At 40.4% G+C, this 17,079-nt stretch overlaps 1 protein-coding gene and 2 pseudogenes across 1 annotated transcript; 1 reads left to right on the plus strand and 2 right to left on the minus strand.

The window, feature by feature from the left end:
* Positions 1–2,517: 2,517 nt before the first annotated feature.
* LOC107537819 (olfactory receptor 10A3-like) lies at positions 2,518–3,546 on the minus strand (annotated as a pseudogene).
* An 8,720-nt stretch (positions 3,547–12,266) lies between these two features.
* LOC107537838 (olfactory receptor 10A3) lies at positions 12,267–13,232 on the minus strand. Its single transcript, XM_087822244.1, is given in 2 exon segments — positions 12,267–12,532; positions 12,535–13,232. Coding segments are annotated over 2 exon segments (942 nt in total). The 5' UTR covers positions 13,211–13,232.
* Positions 13,233–13,389: 157 nt separating this feature from the next.
* Positions 13,390–13,861, plus strand: LOC148091999 (large ribosomal subunit protein eL31 pseudogene; annotated as a pseudogene).
* The last annotated feature ends 3,218 nt before the right edge of the window (positions 13,862–17,079 follow it).

Below are 17,079 nucleotides of genomic sequence, written 5' to 3' on the forward strand. Positions count from 1 at the left end.
ACACTTTCTGATTTCAAGCTATACTACAAAGATATAGTAAGTAAAACAGTATGGTACTGGCATAAAAATTGACACATAGATGAATGGAACAGAACTGAGAGCACAGAAATAAAACTTCACATATGTGGTCATATAATATTTGACAAGATAGCCAAGAAGACTCAGTGGGGAAAGGATAATCTCTTCAATAAGTGGTGTTGGGAAAGCTCGATAACCACATACAGAAAAATAAAATTTGGACCCCTATCTTACACCACTCACAAAACTTAAGTCAAATTGGATTAAAGACTTAAACCCAAGACCAGATATTGTAAAACCCCTAGAAGAAAACATAGAGGGAAATCTCCTTGACATTGGTCATGGCAATAATTTTTTGGACATGAGATCAAAAGCACAAGCAACAAAAGCAAAAAACAACATGTGAGACTACATCAAATTAAAAAGCTGCTGCACAGCAAAAGAAATAATTAACCAAACGAAAAGGCAACTTACAGAATGGGAGATAATGTTTGCAAGTCATATATCTGTTAAGGGGTTAATATCCAAAATATTTGAAGAACTCCTACAATTCAATAACAGAAAAATAAAACAACCTAATTAAAAATTAGGCAGGGGAACTGAATAAACGTTTTTCCAAAGAAGACCTACAAATGGCCAACAGGTATATGAAAAGATGCTGATCGTCACTAATCATGAGGGAAATGCAAATCAAAACCACAATAAGATAGCACCTCACACCTGTTTAGAATGTTTATCATTAAAAAGACAAGAGATAACAATTAATGTCAAAGATGTGGAGAAAATGGAACTATTGTGCACTGTTGCTGGAAATATAAATTGGTACAGCCACTATGGAAAACAGAAGAGATTTCCCAGAAAGATAAAACTAGAACTACCATATGATCTAGCAATCCCACTTCTGAGTATTTATCCAAAGAAAATAAAAAAGGGATTTTGAAGAGATATTTGCACTCCTATGTTTATTGCAACATTATTCACAGTTGCCAAGATAAGAAAGCAATCTATATGTCTGTCAATGGAGAAATGGATTTTTAAAATGTGATATATATACAATACAATAGAATATTCTTCAGCCATAAAAAAAAAAGGAAATCCTTCCATTTATGACAACATGAATTAACCTGGAGGGCATTATGATAAGTGAAATGAGTCAGACAGAGAAAGACAAATACTGTATGGTATCACTTCTATGTGGAATTTTTAAATAAATAAAAATTTTAAGTCTAACTCATACAAACAGACAGTAGAATGGTGGTTCCCAGGGACTGGGGCTGGGGGAAATGGGGAGATGTTGATCAAAGGATACAAACTTTCAGTTACAAGATGAATAAGTTCTGGGACTCTAATGTACAGTATGGTGACTATAGCTAATAATAACGTATTATATACTTGAATCTTGCTAATAGATCTCAAGTGTTTTCAACCAAAAAGAAACCACAAAAAGGAAACTATGTGAAGTGATGGATGTGTTAGTTAACTTGATTGTGGTAATCATTTCACAGTGTATGCATATCAAATCATCACAGTGTACTCTATGTACAATTTTAATTGTCAACTGTATCTCATTAAAGCTGGGAATATAAATAAATTAGGATATTAAAAAAGAAAAATTGGTTTATACAATCAATGAATACATGAACGCTCTAAAGAGTGATTAGAAGGAAACCGTGTGTTTAGCTTCCTTTTTGTTTGCTCGTTTGTTTGAGATAAGCCTCATTTTATTGGCTCTTTAAGAGCCATGAGAAGGAAATTTCGGGATATCAAGAAATAGGATTCAATCAAACGTTTTTGTTGATACTTCTTTGACATTTGACTGGCGACCGTATTATACAACATTCAGACATTACCCACATCTTCAGCAATCTGCCGATGAAATTTTAAAAAGTGATTTGGTAATCTTTATGGAAGTTTGCAAACACAATTGCTTTGCTCTAACGGTCCAGAGGTAAGAAACCTTTTTTTGCCAAGAGCCATTTAGATATTTATAACGTTGTTTGAGGGCCATACAGAATTATCAACTTAAAAATTAGCCTGCTGTATTTGGTCAAACATTTAATTAACTCACCCCTAATGTGATGGCTGGAAATGCTTTTCTTTGGTGCGGCCTTGGCAGGGCCAGACCAACCGATTTGGGCCTGAGCACTGGATGTTCCCCACCCTTGCTTTAACCCATCAAACTCATGTTGGAAAACCTACTCTGCAGGAATTAAAGCACCAATATTTATGAATGTATAAAACTAAGTTTTTTATTTAGCATTCTCTAGGGAACAAAAATCTAACAAACACCTGTATGGCCTCCAATAAACAGTTTCTTTCAGAAACTGTGTTATTCTGAATATGAAGGAATATAATGCATCTGTGAAAAAAACTTGTATATAGATAACCCTAATATATGAGCAGATTTGTAGAACTCAAAAAGTTAAGCATGCTCATACCAAGAAATGCAAACTATTTCCACCATTTATTAAATTTAAGAGTTCAGTCAGTGACCAGATATCACGTGGCTTCCCGACACAGCCAGAATGTGTGCAAATCTACTTTTCTTCGCCATAATTTCATCAAAGCTCTTTTCATCTCACTGTTGCGAAAGCCGTAGATCAGCAGAGGCGTCAGGAGTGAGTAAGACAGTGGCATCAGTTTCTTGGTCTCTGGGGAGTAGCCAGATTTGGGCTGTAAATAAGTCATACTGGCTGTTCCATAGAAGAGGGTCACAGATATGAGGTGGGAGGCACAGGTGGAAAAGGCCTTTTGCCTCCCGGCGGTCGATGACATCTCAGGATGGCAAAGACAATGCGAACGTAAGACGAGAGAATCAACACGAAAGGAACCATGACAATCAAAACGGTGCCAGCAAATGCATAGACTTCAAACAAGAAGGTGTCAGCACACGCAAGCTCTAGCACTGGGGGAGTTTCACAAGAGAGATGATTGATTTCACTGGCGCCACCACAGGGAAAACTAGACACCCACAATATTTGCACAGTGCTGACCACGATCCCTGAGACCCATGAGAACATAACTAATTTCATGAAAACCCTTTTGTTCGTGATCATTGGGTGGCTCAGAGGATGGCAGATTGCAACAAATCTGTCATAAGCCATTGCTCCTGGGAAACAACATTCAGCCCCACCAGAAGAAAAGAATAAAATACATTCTTTCTGTGCAAAACACAGGAAGAAATACATTCGTTCTGTGCAAAACAACTCACAAATGAAATTGACGTTTCTCAGTGGAGAGAACCAGCAGCGTTTCTGGCATGATGACCGCACTGAAACTCACGTCCACCACAGACAGGTTCAGGAGGAACAGGTACATGGGAAGGGGGAGGCTCTGTTCCAGGGAGATGATGACTGTGATAATGACATTTCCCATCAGGGTCGCCAGATAAATAATCAAGAAAACCCCAAAGAGCTGCTCTTGGAGTTCAGGAAAGTTTGAAAAGCCCAAGAGGGTGAATTCAACCACAGAGCTCTAATTTTGCCTTTTCATGTCAGTAGCAGAACATACCTTGTTTTTATGGACACAGTATAAGAGTTATGAAGTCACTGTCCAATAGCTAAGTCTGTATCTGCGTTCACCCCAGATATTCTTAGCAGATGACGTAAAAAGGAACTCCTCATCTTAACAGGAATTCAGTTTGGCAATTTTAGAGAATAGCCAATCACTCAGATTAATGAATCTTTCAAATAAAAGAGAGAAAGTGAAGGATTCTGGCTCAGAAACCTTGTCTGTAAAGTACAAAATATATCAAAATTCTTTTGCAACTTTTACCTTATGTAGTTTGAAAAATAAACATAACCTTAAAACAAACACGAGTGACATTGTTATCAGTACCATTTATTTTTCTCAATTTTAAATAATGTGAAATTTAAGACTACAAAAAATAAAGTATTAAAAAGTAGGCAAGTGGAAAAAGATACCCATAAAATTGTTATAACAACTTAATAATTCGAAGTTACACCAAAGTTGTTTTATATTTATAGTAACTATCATGTTCAAAACATGTATGTGATTTGGTTAAATACAAAAACACTGCAGGAACACATAAAGGGGGCGTATTTCAGATATACCTATCTTTTATCCCCCCCAATATATCTTTATCGATTTCAGAGAGAGGAAAGGAGAGGGAGAGAGAGACAGACAGAAACATCAGTGATGAGAGAGTCATTGGAGATCGAGCCCGCAACCCGGGCATGTGCCCTGACCGGGAATCGAACCTCGATCTCCTGGATCCTAGGTCAATGCTCAACCGCTGAGCCACGCCGGCTGGGCAGATATACCTATCTTTAGTGATCTGTAAATAATGTGAACTGACTTCAGGCTTATTAACTTATGCGTAGACTGGTCATGGCCAGTTGTATTAAGACTGGCCTGCACAGGAAATTTTAAGAGCCAGTTCTCTATCGCTCGTACTTGTGACCATGATGATTTAAGAAAAGCCCAATGTCGGTCACTCTGAAACTAATTTAAATATTTCCACTCTCTCCTCCTCTCGTTCGTCTCTCCTCTGATTCATCTTCTCATCAAGACGTTCATTTAATCATTAATCATTCAACAAACACTGATTAAGCAACTAATGTTTTTTAGGCGCAACCACCTCAGGCACACATTTGAGTCTACAACTCAACAGAGAGCTGGAGATGCTACAGGAACGAGCACCCGCCCTTACTCGGTTGTCCCTAACTCCTGAAGTCGGGCCTTGCTCTGTTTTCCTCCATTACCACCAACTGGCACTATTTATGTAAACATATGTAAATTTAATACATATTATGTAGTATACATGATGTCATATATAAAATGTATATTTAATATATATTAAAATCTAACTCCCTCACTAAAATATAAAGTTCAGGATCCAAAGATTTCTTTTTTGTTCTTTGCTGTACAGTGGTGCCTCGGTTTTCCAACGTCTCCGCTGAGGAACATTTCTGTTTACGAAGCCGTAAACCCGGAGGGAAACGCTTCGGTTTTCCAACGTGCCCCGGAAGTGGAACACGCCCCCGGCTTCCGCTGAGGGCAAGACCCCGAGGCCCAGCTGCCGGCTGCGGATCCCTCCGTTTGCCAGCGTTTCAGAGCTCCGACGGGCTTCCAGAATGGATCACATTCGAAAGCCGAGGGACCACTGTGTTCACATTGGCTGAAACCGTCCCTGCCTGTGATAAACGCTAAGCCAATGTTTGATGAGTAAGGAATGAAAAATGAGGACAATCCACGATACCTTTAAGGAATAGAATAGAGTGTCTTAAAAAGTGCAACCAGCACACAAAACGTCTGGGAAGCGGAAGTTGTAACAAGTGCTTTAGACATTTCAATGAGGGTCAGGCTAATTCTGAGCGGAGAGGAAGGGTGAAGAGCCATAATCACAGGATCCATCAGGGGAAGTTATGTTAGGTGTAAGGAGAAAGGCAAGAGGTCGGAGGTATTTGACGACACCTTATTACAAGAGAGCCTACTGTCCTCTGTGTGATGTCTTGAGAGCAGCACATACACCGTGGGAGACGAGAAACCCAGGAGACCACAGCAGGACAAAGTGAGCTGAAGGCATTTAATACTGTCTTGAGTGCAGATTAGTAGGACATTAGCGGACAGGAGGCAAGTTGATTTATTTCTGTGTTTGATCATAAACATCCATTAAAATTAAATGGCTGTATTAACCATAATAATTATAATTTCAATATTAAAAAATCACCTAAAATTAGTAAAATGGTCACAGGGTTAAACATTTAAAACCAATTTCTAATGGGGAAAAAAAATAACATGTATTCAGTTGCAAGTATTTAAAATTAGATAGATTTTTTTTAGCTCCGGCCAGGTGGCTTAGTTGGTTGAAGTGTCATCCTGTACACCAAAAAGGTTGCGGGTTCGATTCCCATTAGGGCACATACAGGAGGCAACTGACGGGCCTCCCTCTCTCTCTCTGTCTCTCTCTATCTAAGATAAAAATATATATAACCTCAGGTGAGGATGAAAAAAATAAAAGTGGATAGATTTTTTAAATTAGAAAATTTAGGGTATCGTATAAATAAAGTAGAAAACCTTGTAGGACTGATTGTAGGCATGTTATGGAACAGAACATCCGTGAATGACCACAGACGCTCCACATCTTCTCCGGAATTTAGAAGACCCTTAGACTGTCTTGGATAACTCACTGATCCTTGCCATTGAAAAGGTAAGAATTAGACTTCTTTACCAAGCTCCCTTCCAGTTGCAAACTTCTAAGATTTGATAATTAGTTCATGCAAAGTACTTCTACCCCTAATTGTTGCCTGAACTCTTCTCTAAAAACAAGAGAAAAACAAATTGAATAGCATCAAACCCAAGAGTCCTCTGATTCAAATGTTTCAGCTGTGTCTGGTGGTTCCTGAGCGCAGAGAGATCCCTGCAACAGCATCTCCAGCTCTCAGGGGGAAGAGCTGTACACGGAAAGCCCACTCTCAGGCACACAAGCAGGAGCTTCCCTTTCCTACCTACTGACTCTGTCTCTCTAAGCTCACACTACTGTATCAGAAGTTTTTACCTCTAGCAAAAGCCACCTTCTCGTAAATACAACTCAGTGATTTAGTGCACTGATTCTAGAACATTATATGACATTGAATTATATGCCCTAGAGAATCTCTCCCTGGAGAACGTGGAAACAATTCATAAACACTTTTGTCAAGTGATATCTAAAGAGGCTTGAACTTGGCCCCTCTAGTGAGAAAGCTCAAGAGCACAAACTTGGAGCCACCACTCCTTCATATTCCCATAGGGAAAATGCCTCTTCACACAAGAGACTCAGTTTCACCATGACACCTCCCATTAGGAGGTGGAAGCAGAGGCTGAATAAAGGTTATAACTGGGGGGGGGGGCGGGGAGAAGAGAGCAGTAGAGGGGGGGTGAGGGTGTGAGCTAGAGGTAGAGGATCTGAGGAGATGGGATGCACAGTTTGGGCAGTGGTCAGAAACAAGTTAAGGCAAGTCTACTGAAGCTTTGTAGAAAGCCTGGCCCTCTCCTCATCGAAGAACTTTTGATCATTTCCAGAAAGAATATAGAGTACTGAAAATTTTTAAGAAAAATGTCATTGCAATTGTTTTCATAGGTAGAAATTTTAAACTAGGAGTCAAAAGATCTGGACTAGTTTGTATGCTCTAAGTCATTTAGCTCCTCTGATTCTATTACTTTCCCTGTAAAATAAACATAACGCCATTCATCTCGTGGTATGCATGTGAGAATCAGGGACTCCTCCAGGATCAGTCCAAACTGGCTTAAACAATTAATAGGCCATTGGCTCAGTCCCAGCAGAGTGAAGAAATAAATGAGTCTGCAGGTTCAGCTTTGTCCAGAACTCGATGATGTGGCCAGAATGCAGGTTACCTTCAAGGAAGTTCACCCCTGCTGGCAGTAATAAGGCTTTATTGAGTGTAATCTGTATCCAGTGGGAAATGCACCAGTTATCCCGAGGAAGAGGGATTTTCATTCACAGATTCTAATCCAAGGATCCTTCCCACATCATTCACCATGGTGGGCAGCACCCCATGCATGAACCAGTCACCTGCACCAAGCGAGGGAAATGCTGCCTAGTGTGTTCTTTCCATGATTCATACCCCGTAAAGCCCCCTGTGGGCTTCCATCTTACCACTATGTTCTATTCATCGCCGTCAGTGATGAGAATGCAGGTGATGTGTACTTTGTGAGAAGTCATCAAGATGTAGAGTCTTGATTTTTACACTTTCCTATGTGTGTATCAGACGTCAGTGAAAAGTGTATAGAAACATTTTAGATACGTGCTAACAGGGATAAAAAGGAAGTAATGTTATTAACCTCAAACTATAATTCATAGCCAATAGTACTAAATTGATAAAACAAAATTCAAAATGTGGAAACTTTAACACATCTTCCTCAATGATTGACAGATAAAATAGACCAAAAAAAAAAAAAAAAGACATACAAACAGGAAGATCTTAATAACAAAATTTTGATTTAACAGATGATAATGAGAGACTAAATATAAGACAGAACCAACACTTTTTATGCTGCTAACTCTATTTTCTTCCCAAAACATTTATACAATATTTATAAAAATTGATTATGTATTTGTCAGAAAGAAAATATTAATAAATTCAAATACTTGGTGGTCATACACATAACATACTTTGCAATAAAACTGCAAAACAACCACCAGATAGAGAAAAAAGAAACTAAAAGTCTTGGAAATTTTTCAATATTCTGAAAGTATCTCTTCTGTTAACAGGAAGTCAAAAATGAAATATAGGCTACTAATAAGTAAATTTTAAAAATAAGTAAACAGCTTTATTTATTAATGTGTCCAAAACTGAACTCCTGATCTTTTCCTGAAACCTGCCCCGCCCTCTGCATTCCTCATCTCAGGTAATAGCAGCTTAAAGCTTCTAGTTACACAAGCCAAAGCCTAGGAGTCATCCTGGAATCCATTTTCCCTCCCAAACCACATCAAACCTATCACCTATCTGTGGCTCTGTCTTCAAAATACAGTGTTAAAAATTCTCACCTTTCGCAAACCTAGCACTCTGGTCCACCCTGCTTAATTCTCTCAGTTGGATAATTGCCATAGTCTCCGAACTTCTCTCTTCCTCCGTTTCCTCTGCTCAGAGTATGTCAGTAGCACCCTATCCCATTCCGTGTAGAAGCCAAACTCAAAAACATGGATTAAAGATCCGTTTCCCCACCTGGGCCCTCTGGGCTCATCCTTGGCGCATCCCCTGTTCACTCCTGTTCATCCAGGCAGCTTCCCTGCCATTTCTCAGATCCACCAGCTATGTTCTCATATCACAGCTACTGCCTTTGTTTTTCCCTGAGCATGGACTACTGCTCTCAAGAATGCTAAGTGGGACCCTCTCCATAAAATCTTTCCAGATCAACCTATTTAAAATTGAACCCCAATTGCAACGCTACTATTCTGATTTATTTTTTCTCCACAGCACTCCTCGGCACAGGTACATTTAAGTCATAAGGATATGGAAAGGTTAAAAAGAAAAAGATATTCCAAAACAATATAGGTACATAAAAGGAAACTTATGTAACTATTATCAGAAAAAGCATGCTTTGGATCAACAAACATTAGGAGAGACAAAGAGAGTTACTTCATAATGAGAAAAGAAAGGTTCAATTCTCCAAGAAAATACAACAATTCTAAACCTGTGAGTATCCAATAATTTGGCTGCAAAATATAACTAGCAATTATTGACTGAATCAATCACAAGGGAACTGTAACATGCCTCTTTAAGTAATTGATAGGTGAAATAAATAGATCAGTAAGGATAAAGAAAATATTCACAATACAACTTAGTCTAGTACACATATAGAGCACATTGTATCAGAAACTTGGAAGAAAGCACATCATTTTTAATCTCACACAGAACATTTTCCAAAGTCTGACTATATACTAGGCCACCAAGTTTAGCAATAAAAGCTTTCAGGAATGGTGACTTGGAATTATGTAACTGTGGCAGGAAATGTACTGGTCAGTACAAGGACTTGGGCATCCAAACTTTGGAGGTGATGAAGGTTGATAAATCAAAGGATAATGGAATTATATAGTTGTTGCTATATTGCATTGATTACCGCAGATAGATAACTAAAAAGCTGAGTGCAGTCAACAAACCACTGAAAACACAGTGTGGGAGCCAAAGAGCATTTCAGTAGTTCACAAGCACCCTCATCTTTTGCAATGGCCAAGCATGGAGAAAGCTGAAGATCAAATCCAGGGTTTAATCATCAGCATGGCTGAACTTCAAAGATAGTTCAGTGCTTAATCGAGGAAGTTCTGTTATGCCAAATTGAAACCAGAGTTGGAAAAATCTAAAGACTTGAGGCATGGATGGGAAATCTGGATGGATGTCTCCAGTGATTTTTCACTCCCAAGACATCTCTGAACCTTCTGAAACTACAGAAGTAGCCAATCCCTCCCAGTAACTGCAGGAAAACTATGTAAAAGATACCTGGTCACCAGGCCTATACACAGGGTTAAGTCACAATAAAACCCACCCAGGGACACACTGGGCCTGGTAAGGAAAAAAGGGACTACATCATAAAGCAGCCTGGAGCTGTCAAATATCAGCCAAGCAACTGCTACAAGAAAGAAAATTTAATAAGGGCTATGAAGAAAGGACAGAGTGTTCAGAGGGAGAATAATTTGGGAAAAGAAGCTGGGGTTTGGGGGAGTCAAGAATGGTTGCCTCAAGGAAAGAACACATTAAGGTCTAAAGAAAGCACAATGCAATGTGCAGGTGATGTTTTGTTGAGCTGTATATTTGAAACCTGTATGGTTATGTGAGCCAATGTCACCCCAATAAATTCAATTTTTAAAAAATTTTTAAAGAATTAATCAGCTAAAAAATGGAGTGAAAAACATATCAGATGGAGAGAAAATGGCATGTTTTGACACACTTTAAGCAAGAGGAGACATAAGTTTTACATTTTAAAATTCACTTTTTTCTTGTTCACGTTGATTATGGTTGGAAATCTTGGTGTCGAAACTTCAAAGCCAGGAAAGCGTGTTGCTGCTGTTCAGAGTAGAATCATAACAGGGTCCTTTTGGACAGGTTGTTTTTGTGAAACTCATACCTACATGGAGAATCAGAGACTTGGCAATCATCACCTATGTAGCGAAACCCTGGACCTTGCCCGTTCAACTTCATTCCTCACCTGGGGTGGAGACGTAGGTATGGCATGGCTGGCTTCTGTGACCGCCCAAAATCAGTGATCTTCCCGTAAACTTCTAATTCCTCAAGAACAGAGGCTGTCTTTCCCCAGGGACAGTCCCATTAAGTCACCCCTAACAAAAGCATGTTTAATCAATGAATGAACAAATGAAACAAAGAACAAAAATCAAAATGAAGTTATTTGTCTTGGGGTTTAGGCTTTGGGAGATTTTTCTTCTGTTTAATTGAACCCTCTAATTCTAAGGGCTACGAGAAGGAAATTTCAGGACACCAAGAGACAGAATCTGATTAAAGGACTTCCAAATGCCTATTTAATGCCCCACTGAAAAGGTTATACAACATTCAAATATTACTCAAACTGGTTTCAACCATTTGATGACAACATTTCCTTTTGTGAAAATCCAATCAGTTTTGCATCTTTACTTCTCAGTTTTGGCAGAGGCAGTAGTAATTAAAAAATTGTTTTTCCCACAGCTGAACGACAATGGAAATAGTGTTTTACCCCTTTATCATCATCCGGGAGCAGAAACTAAGCAGTAGGAGCTCATGTGTTATAGGTTCAATAAAGGGCCCCTCTCTGTTTTTGAATAGCAACATTGAACTAGGAGGCAAACATTAAATGTTTCAGATTTTGCTAAGTGAGAAATTATAACTCCTTTCTCTCCATGTGCTAGTTGATGATGTGACTCAGGGATCATAGAAAATATGCACAAATAGGTAACTACTGAGTTTCCCACAATAAAAGAAAAGTGAATCACCCAATGTTTACAAACAATGTGTCAGAAGCATTTGGGGCCTTCAAAGGGAACTTTAACGGAAGCCTCTACAACAAAGAGTGGCCTCTAACTGAAAAAGATTCTAAAACTACCGAGTGAGACTTCAGGGGAGCTCCCAAGTAGTTCTCTGGCCACCAACATTCTGATGAATATCTGGAAAAATACCAAGAGAAATTCCGTTTTGGATAGTAATCTGTGTAAGTCCAGGGAGTAGAACCAGTTTGGTCTCACCAAAATAACTGTACTTGGTTTAGCCATTCATGGGACAGGTTTTCACTCCAGAAATAAAAATCTCATCTATCTGTTGGTCTCTTGAAACTTAACCAGGTTAGTGCAGCAGAGTGGGCCTTCGGGTCCATCTGAAGGAGTTACAATCATTTTGAAAAGTAATTCTACAACAGCTGTTAAAATTTGTAAACACGTATACTCCATCCCATCAGGCCAACTTTGAGGAATCTATCAAACTATCAACTTTGAGAAATAAAACATCAGTACGTGAGAGCATGTGAAACTAGGTGTTTATTGAAGCTTCATCTAAGTGACAATAATTCAGTAATGACCTGATGATCATAACAGAGGAATTGATAAATAAATTGTTATATATTATGAAAACTTACAGATCTGTATAAAAATGAATGACAGCAGTACACTATTAATATATTAGGGAGGGAGCCCTAATATATTATGGAACTTATTACACATATTCATACCCAAAAATGCAGTGTTTGGCCATTTATTAAAATAGAGTTCAGTCGAGCGATGACAGATATCACGTGGCTTCCCAGCCCAGTCAGAATGTGTGCAAACCTACTTTTCTTCGCCATAACTTCATCAAAGCTCTTTTCATCTCACTGTTGCGCAAGCTGTAGATCAGTGGATTCAGCAGAGGCGTCAGGAGTGAGTAAGACAGTGACATCAGTTTCTTGGTCTCTGGGGAGTAGCCAGATTTGGGCTGTAAATAAGTCATACTGGCTGTTCCATAGAAGAGGGTCACAGATGTGAGGTGGGAGGCACAGGTGGAAAAGGCCTTTTGCCTCCCGGCGGTCGATGACATCTCAGGATGGCAAAGAGAATGCGAACGTAAGACGAGAGAATCAACACGGAAGGAACCATGACAATCAAAACGGTGCCAGCGAATGCATAGACTTCAAACAAGAAGGTGTCAGCACACGCAAGCTCTAGCACTGGGGGAGTTTCACAGAAGAGGTGATTGATTTCACTGGGGCCACAAAAGGGAAAACTAAAAACCCATGTAGCCTGCACGGTAGCCACCATGATCCCTGAGACCCATGAGAAGATGACCAATTTCATGAAAACCCTTTTGTTCATAATCATTGGGTAGCTCAGAGGATGGCAGATTGCGACAAATCTGTCATAAGCCATGGCTCCCAGGAGGAAGCATTCCGTCCCACCAAAAAGAAGAAGGAAATACATCTGTGCAAAGCAGCCTGAAAAAGTAATTGTCGTTTTCTCAGTGGAGAGAACCAGCAGCATTTGCGGCATGATGACCGCACTGAAACTCACTTCCACCACAGACAGGTTCAGGAGGAACAGGTACATGGGAACGTGGAGGCTCTGTTCCAGGGAGATGAGGACAATGATAATGGCATTTCCCATCAGGGTCGCCAGATAAATAATCAAGAAAACCCCAAAGAGCTGCTCTTGGAGTTCAGGAAAGTTTGAAAAGCCCAAGAGGGTGAATTCAACCACAGAGCTCTTATTTTGCCGTTTCATTTTGGTAGGGGAGGGTATATTGTTTTTATCGACATCGCCTGTTAATTATGAAGTCACTGTGCAATAGCTGAGAGTGCAAGCCTGAAACTCTTGGCAGGAGATGAAATGATGAGCTCATTTTGACAGATCTTCAGGTTGGCAATTTTGAGAATGGCCAATATGAACCCTCTAATATACAAATGAAGAAGTGGAGAATTTCGGCTCAGAAATTTTGTTTTAAAAGTACAGAATAACTGCAAATGGCTTTCTAACTTGGGCCCAGCAGAATGGCTCCCACAAAGAAGGGGGTGAGAAGAAGAAGGGCCGTTCTGCCGTCACCGAGGTGACCAGGGAACAGGCCATCAACATTCACAAGGCACCCAGGGGTGGTGTCAGGAAGTGTGCCCTCGGGCACTCACGGAGATCCGGAGATTTGCCCTGGAGGACATGGGACTCCAGATGTGTGCACCGACCCAGCTCCACAAAGCCGTGTGGGTCACAGGAATAAGGAGTGTCCCCCACCGCACCCGGGGGCCGTTGTCCAGAAAACGTAACGACGATGAAGAGTCACCAGACAAGCTTCTCTATGTTGGTTCCCTTGTACCTGTCATCACTTTCAAAGATCTACAAGCAGTTAATGTGGAAGAGAAAAAACCGCCGATTGTCAAATGAAGTTATAAAACTGCAAAAAAATAGTAATAACAGCAGATATTTTCTGGCACCTTTTTTGTTAGGTTAACAATTAACCCTGTTCCTAAAACTTACATAGACGTTATATTATTTAGAACCCATTGTCCATCACAGTGATGTGTACATCTGTTCTTTTCAATTGTACATTTATATAACAATTTTTAAATAAACCTATAGCAAAAAGTCCTGAAAAAAATCATAATTCAAAGTTAAATTAAAACAAATTTTTTATGAATGTTTATGATAAGCGCCAAAATGTAAAATGCATTTATATTACTTTGTCAAAATGAAATATATCAATAGGACGCCTAAACAGATACGGAAACACTCAAAGGGGTAAACTTTAGGTGCACTTTTCTCAGTGAACATCAGTAGATTGCTTCAAGCACACTGATTTCTGGCTAGAGCAGATTTGACAAATTTTTTGAAATTTGCCTGAATGAGAAACTTTAGAGGTCAGTTCTCCATGGCTCATTTTTGTGACCATAAAATGGCTTTCAGGGCTATAGAAAAGACCATTTTTGGTCATTCTGACCCTGTCATTTAAACAGTCTCCCCTTCCCCCCCCCTCGAAAGTTTATTTAACCATTAATAATTCAGTAAAACACTGGTTGAGCATCTACCTTATGGATGCCTGTGTACTCTCAGAGATACATTTGAGCCATAAACTCAACAGAGACGTCTTCCCTGGCCACACAGCATAAAATAGCAACCCCTACCCCAGCATTTTCTGACTCCCATCTCCCTGGTTTATTTTTTCCATAACAATCATCACCAACTGAAATAGCCCCAGAATTAACCCATGACTTTGTAGAATTTTGAGGCCCCTTGTGGGATTGGAAATACCATTGAATTGGGCTCTCTTCCTAACTCTGCCACCAACCCCAATATGAATGTCTGCCTCTCCCCACATTCAGGCTCCCCTGTGTTGTTGGAAACAGGAAAATAACCCTGGGCATCCCTTCTAGCTCTGACATGGGTGTTTGTCTGATTTGTTCATAGAAATCTTCAAGCTACAGGGTTTCCCTTCCATTCATATGACAGCCAGGCTGAAGGGTCCCTGGAATAGTGGGTGGGCACATAGGAGGCATGCATGTTGCCTGAGTCCTGTGGGCCAGCCAATCCCAAGCAGAGCTGACCCTCTATCTCCCAGTCCAGCTGCCCTTCCCGAGCCCCTCTCTGAGCAGAGCATCTCACTTCTCCCCCTTTACCTCCCCAGTCACCCAGACCAACTCCACCCTGTCCCCAGCATCCTATCACTGTCAGGCCCAAGGATCTGGAGTCCCTTTGGCCGTAGCAGGTTCGTCCCCACTGACCGCTCCAGCTCTCTGCCTCCTTTTCTCCACCAGCCTCCCCCCATTACTAAATGGTCTCCTAACTGGCTTCTCCACATTTTGTAACTTCTCCAATCCATCCCTCATACCTCTCCCAAAATATTATCATCCCCTCTCCCAGAACCTTCAGGGTCTCCTCTTATCCGTGAAATAAAACGCCCACTTCTCAGGCTGGCATTTAAGGGAAGCCAGAGTGGGAACAAGTGCTGTAGAAGTTTACAGAGGAAAACTTACATCTGAATGGAGAGGGAGAGTGAACGGCCATAATCGCAGGATGTCGCAGGTAGAAAAGCCAGGAAGAGGAGAGAGGAAGGCACAGGAAGAAGGCTGACTTGCTCAGTGACACCTGAGTACTAGAACAGGGGCCTGCTGGTCTTGGTGTGATGCCTGACATCCAGGAGGACTTCAGTGTGGGACGTGAGGAAGCCAGGACAGAAGGACGAGCAGGCTGAAGACAGGGTACGTTGTCTTGAGCTCAGCATTAGCTGAGAGGAAAAGGCAAGTTGATTTACCGAGTTGGACCATAGTGATATGTTAAAATTAAATGTCTGTATTAACTTTAATAATTATATTTTAGATGTCAAAAAGTCTTCTAAAATTAGTAAAGTAGACTGCAGGAAAAAAACATTTAAGTACCATTTCTAATAGACAAAAGTATCTATTGAATTCCAAGTATATACAAATTAAATTATAAAAGTAAGATAACTTAGAGCATCCTGTTAAAAACAGACAGGCTTCCGGGGGCTGAGAAAGTCATGGAACCAAGCTAAATCGCTGCCTTCGTGAGTGATTAAAAACAACTGAACCTGAACGCGCTGCCTTCTCCCTTTAACGGGAACTGCCCTTTGCCGACCTAATCCACTGGCATGCGCTCTGGCTCCAGTGTCAACTCTCTGTGTGACTTTGGGCAAATCACTCCCTTTTCTGGGTGTCACCTTTCTGCATGACCAGATTCATTTCTGAGCACCACCCACCCCAGCTACAAAGCTCTGTGAATTGATGATTCATGCAAGCAGACCACCTCTAAGCTCTAATCATTAACCAAATGATTGGATATATGAATATGAAAGGCAGAGTCGTTGACATTCTTACCTGAGCACTGAGCTCTCACTTGATGGGCATGCCCAGTTATCAGTGAGAAGAACTCTAAATGGTAAACCCAGTAATAGTTACATAAGCAGGACCTGACCTACTGACTGCCTCTGATTTTCATCCCAATTAATCAGATTTCACCTCTTTAGTTAAAAAACAAAATAAAACAAAACCATACCTCTCCCATAAATACAACTCGGTAATTCAGTGGACTGATTTTATGACATTATATGGCTTTGACTTGTTGCCCTGGGAGGATCCTTCTCCGGAGAATTTATGCTCAATTGATGCAGACTCTCCTACATAGGCCTAAGAAAGCTCGATGCACAAACGTGGAGCAATACTTTTTCAGATTTCTCCAGGGAATAAACAGCTCAAGAGACTCAATTCCACCACGGCCTCCCCCTTAGGAAATGAAAGCGGAGGCTGGGTGAAAGTTAGTAAGCAGGCAGAGAGAAGAAGGGAGAAAGGGGTGAGGGGAGAGCAAAGGCAGGGTGATCTAGACGGAAGGTCTGATTGCATGGGGTAGACAGTTTCTGCATTGACAGAAAGCACGTGGAGGCAAGTAGATTGAAGTTACTGAGTGGAAAGCCGAGGTGTCCTTACCAAAATGTTTTATTTTCTAGTAGAAATATAGAAACACTAAGGGGGGGGGGGTTGTCATGAAACTTAAATTTCAGATAAACAACAAGTAATTTTGGTTTAAGTATGTCTCCTGCAAAAATATTATTGTTTGCCTGAAATTCAAATTTGTCCGGGCATCTTGTATTTTGT

This window comes from Miniopterus natalensis, chromosome 11 (genome assembly GCF_054644295.1).
Source record: "Miniopterus natalensis isolate mMinNat1 chromosome 11, mMinNat1.hap1, whole genome shotgun sequence".
NCBI classification, from domain to species: Eukaryota; Metazoa; Chordata; class Mammalia; order Chiroptera; family Miniopteridae; genus Miniopterus; species Miniopterus natalensis.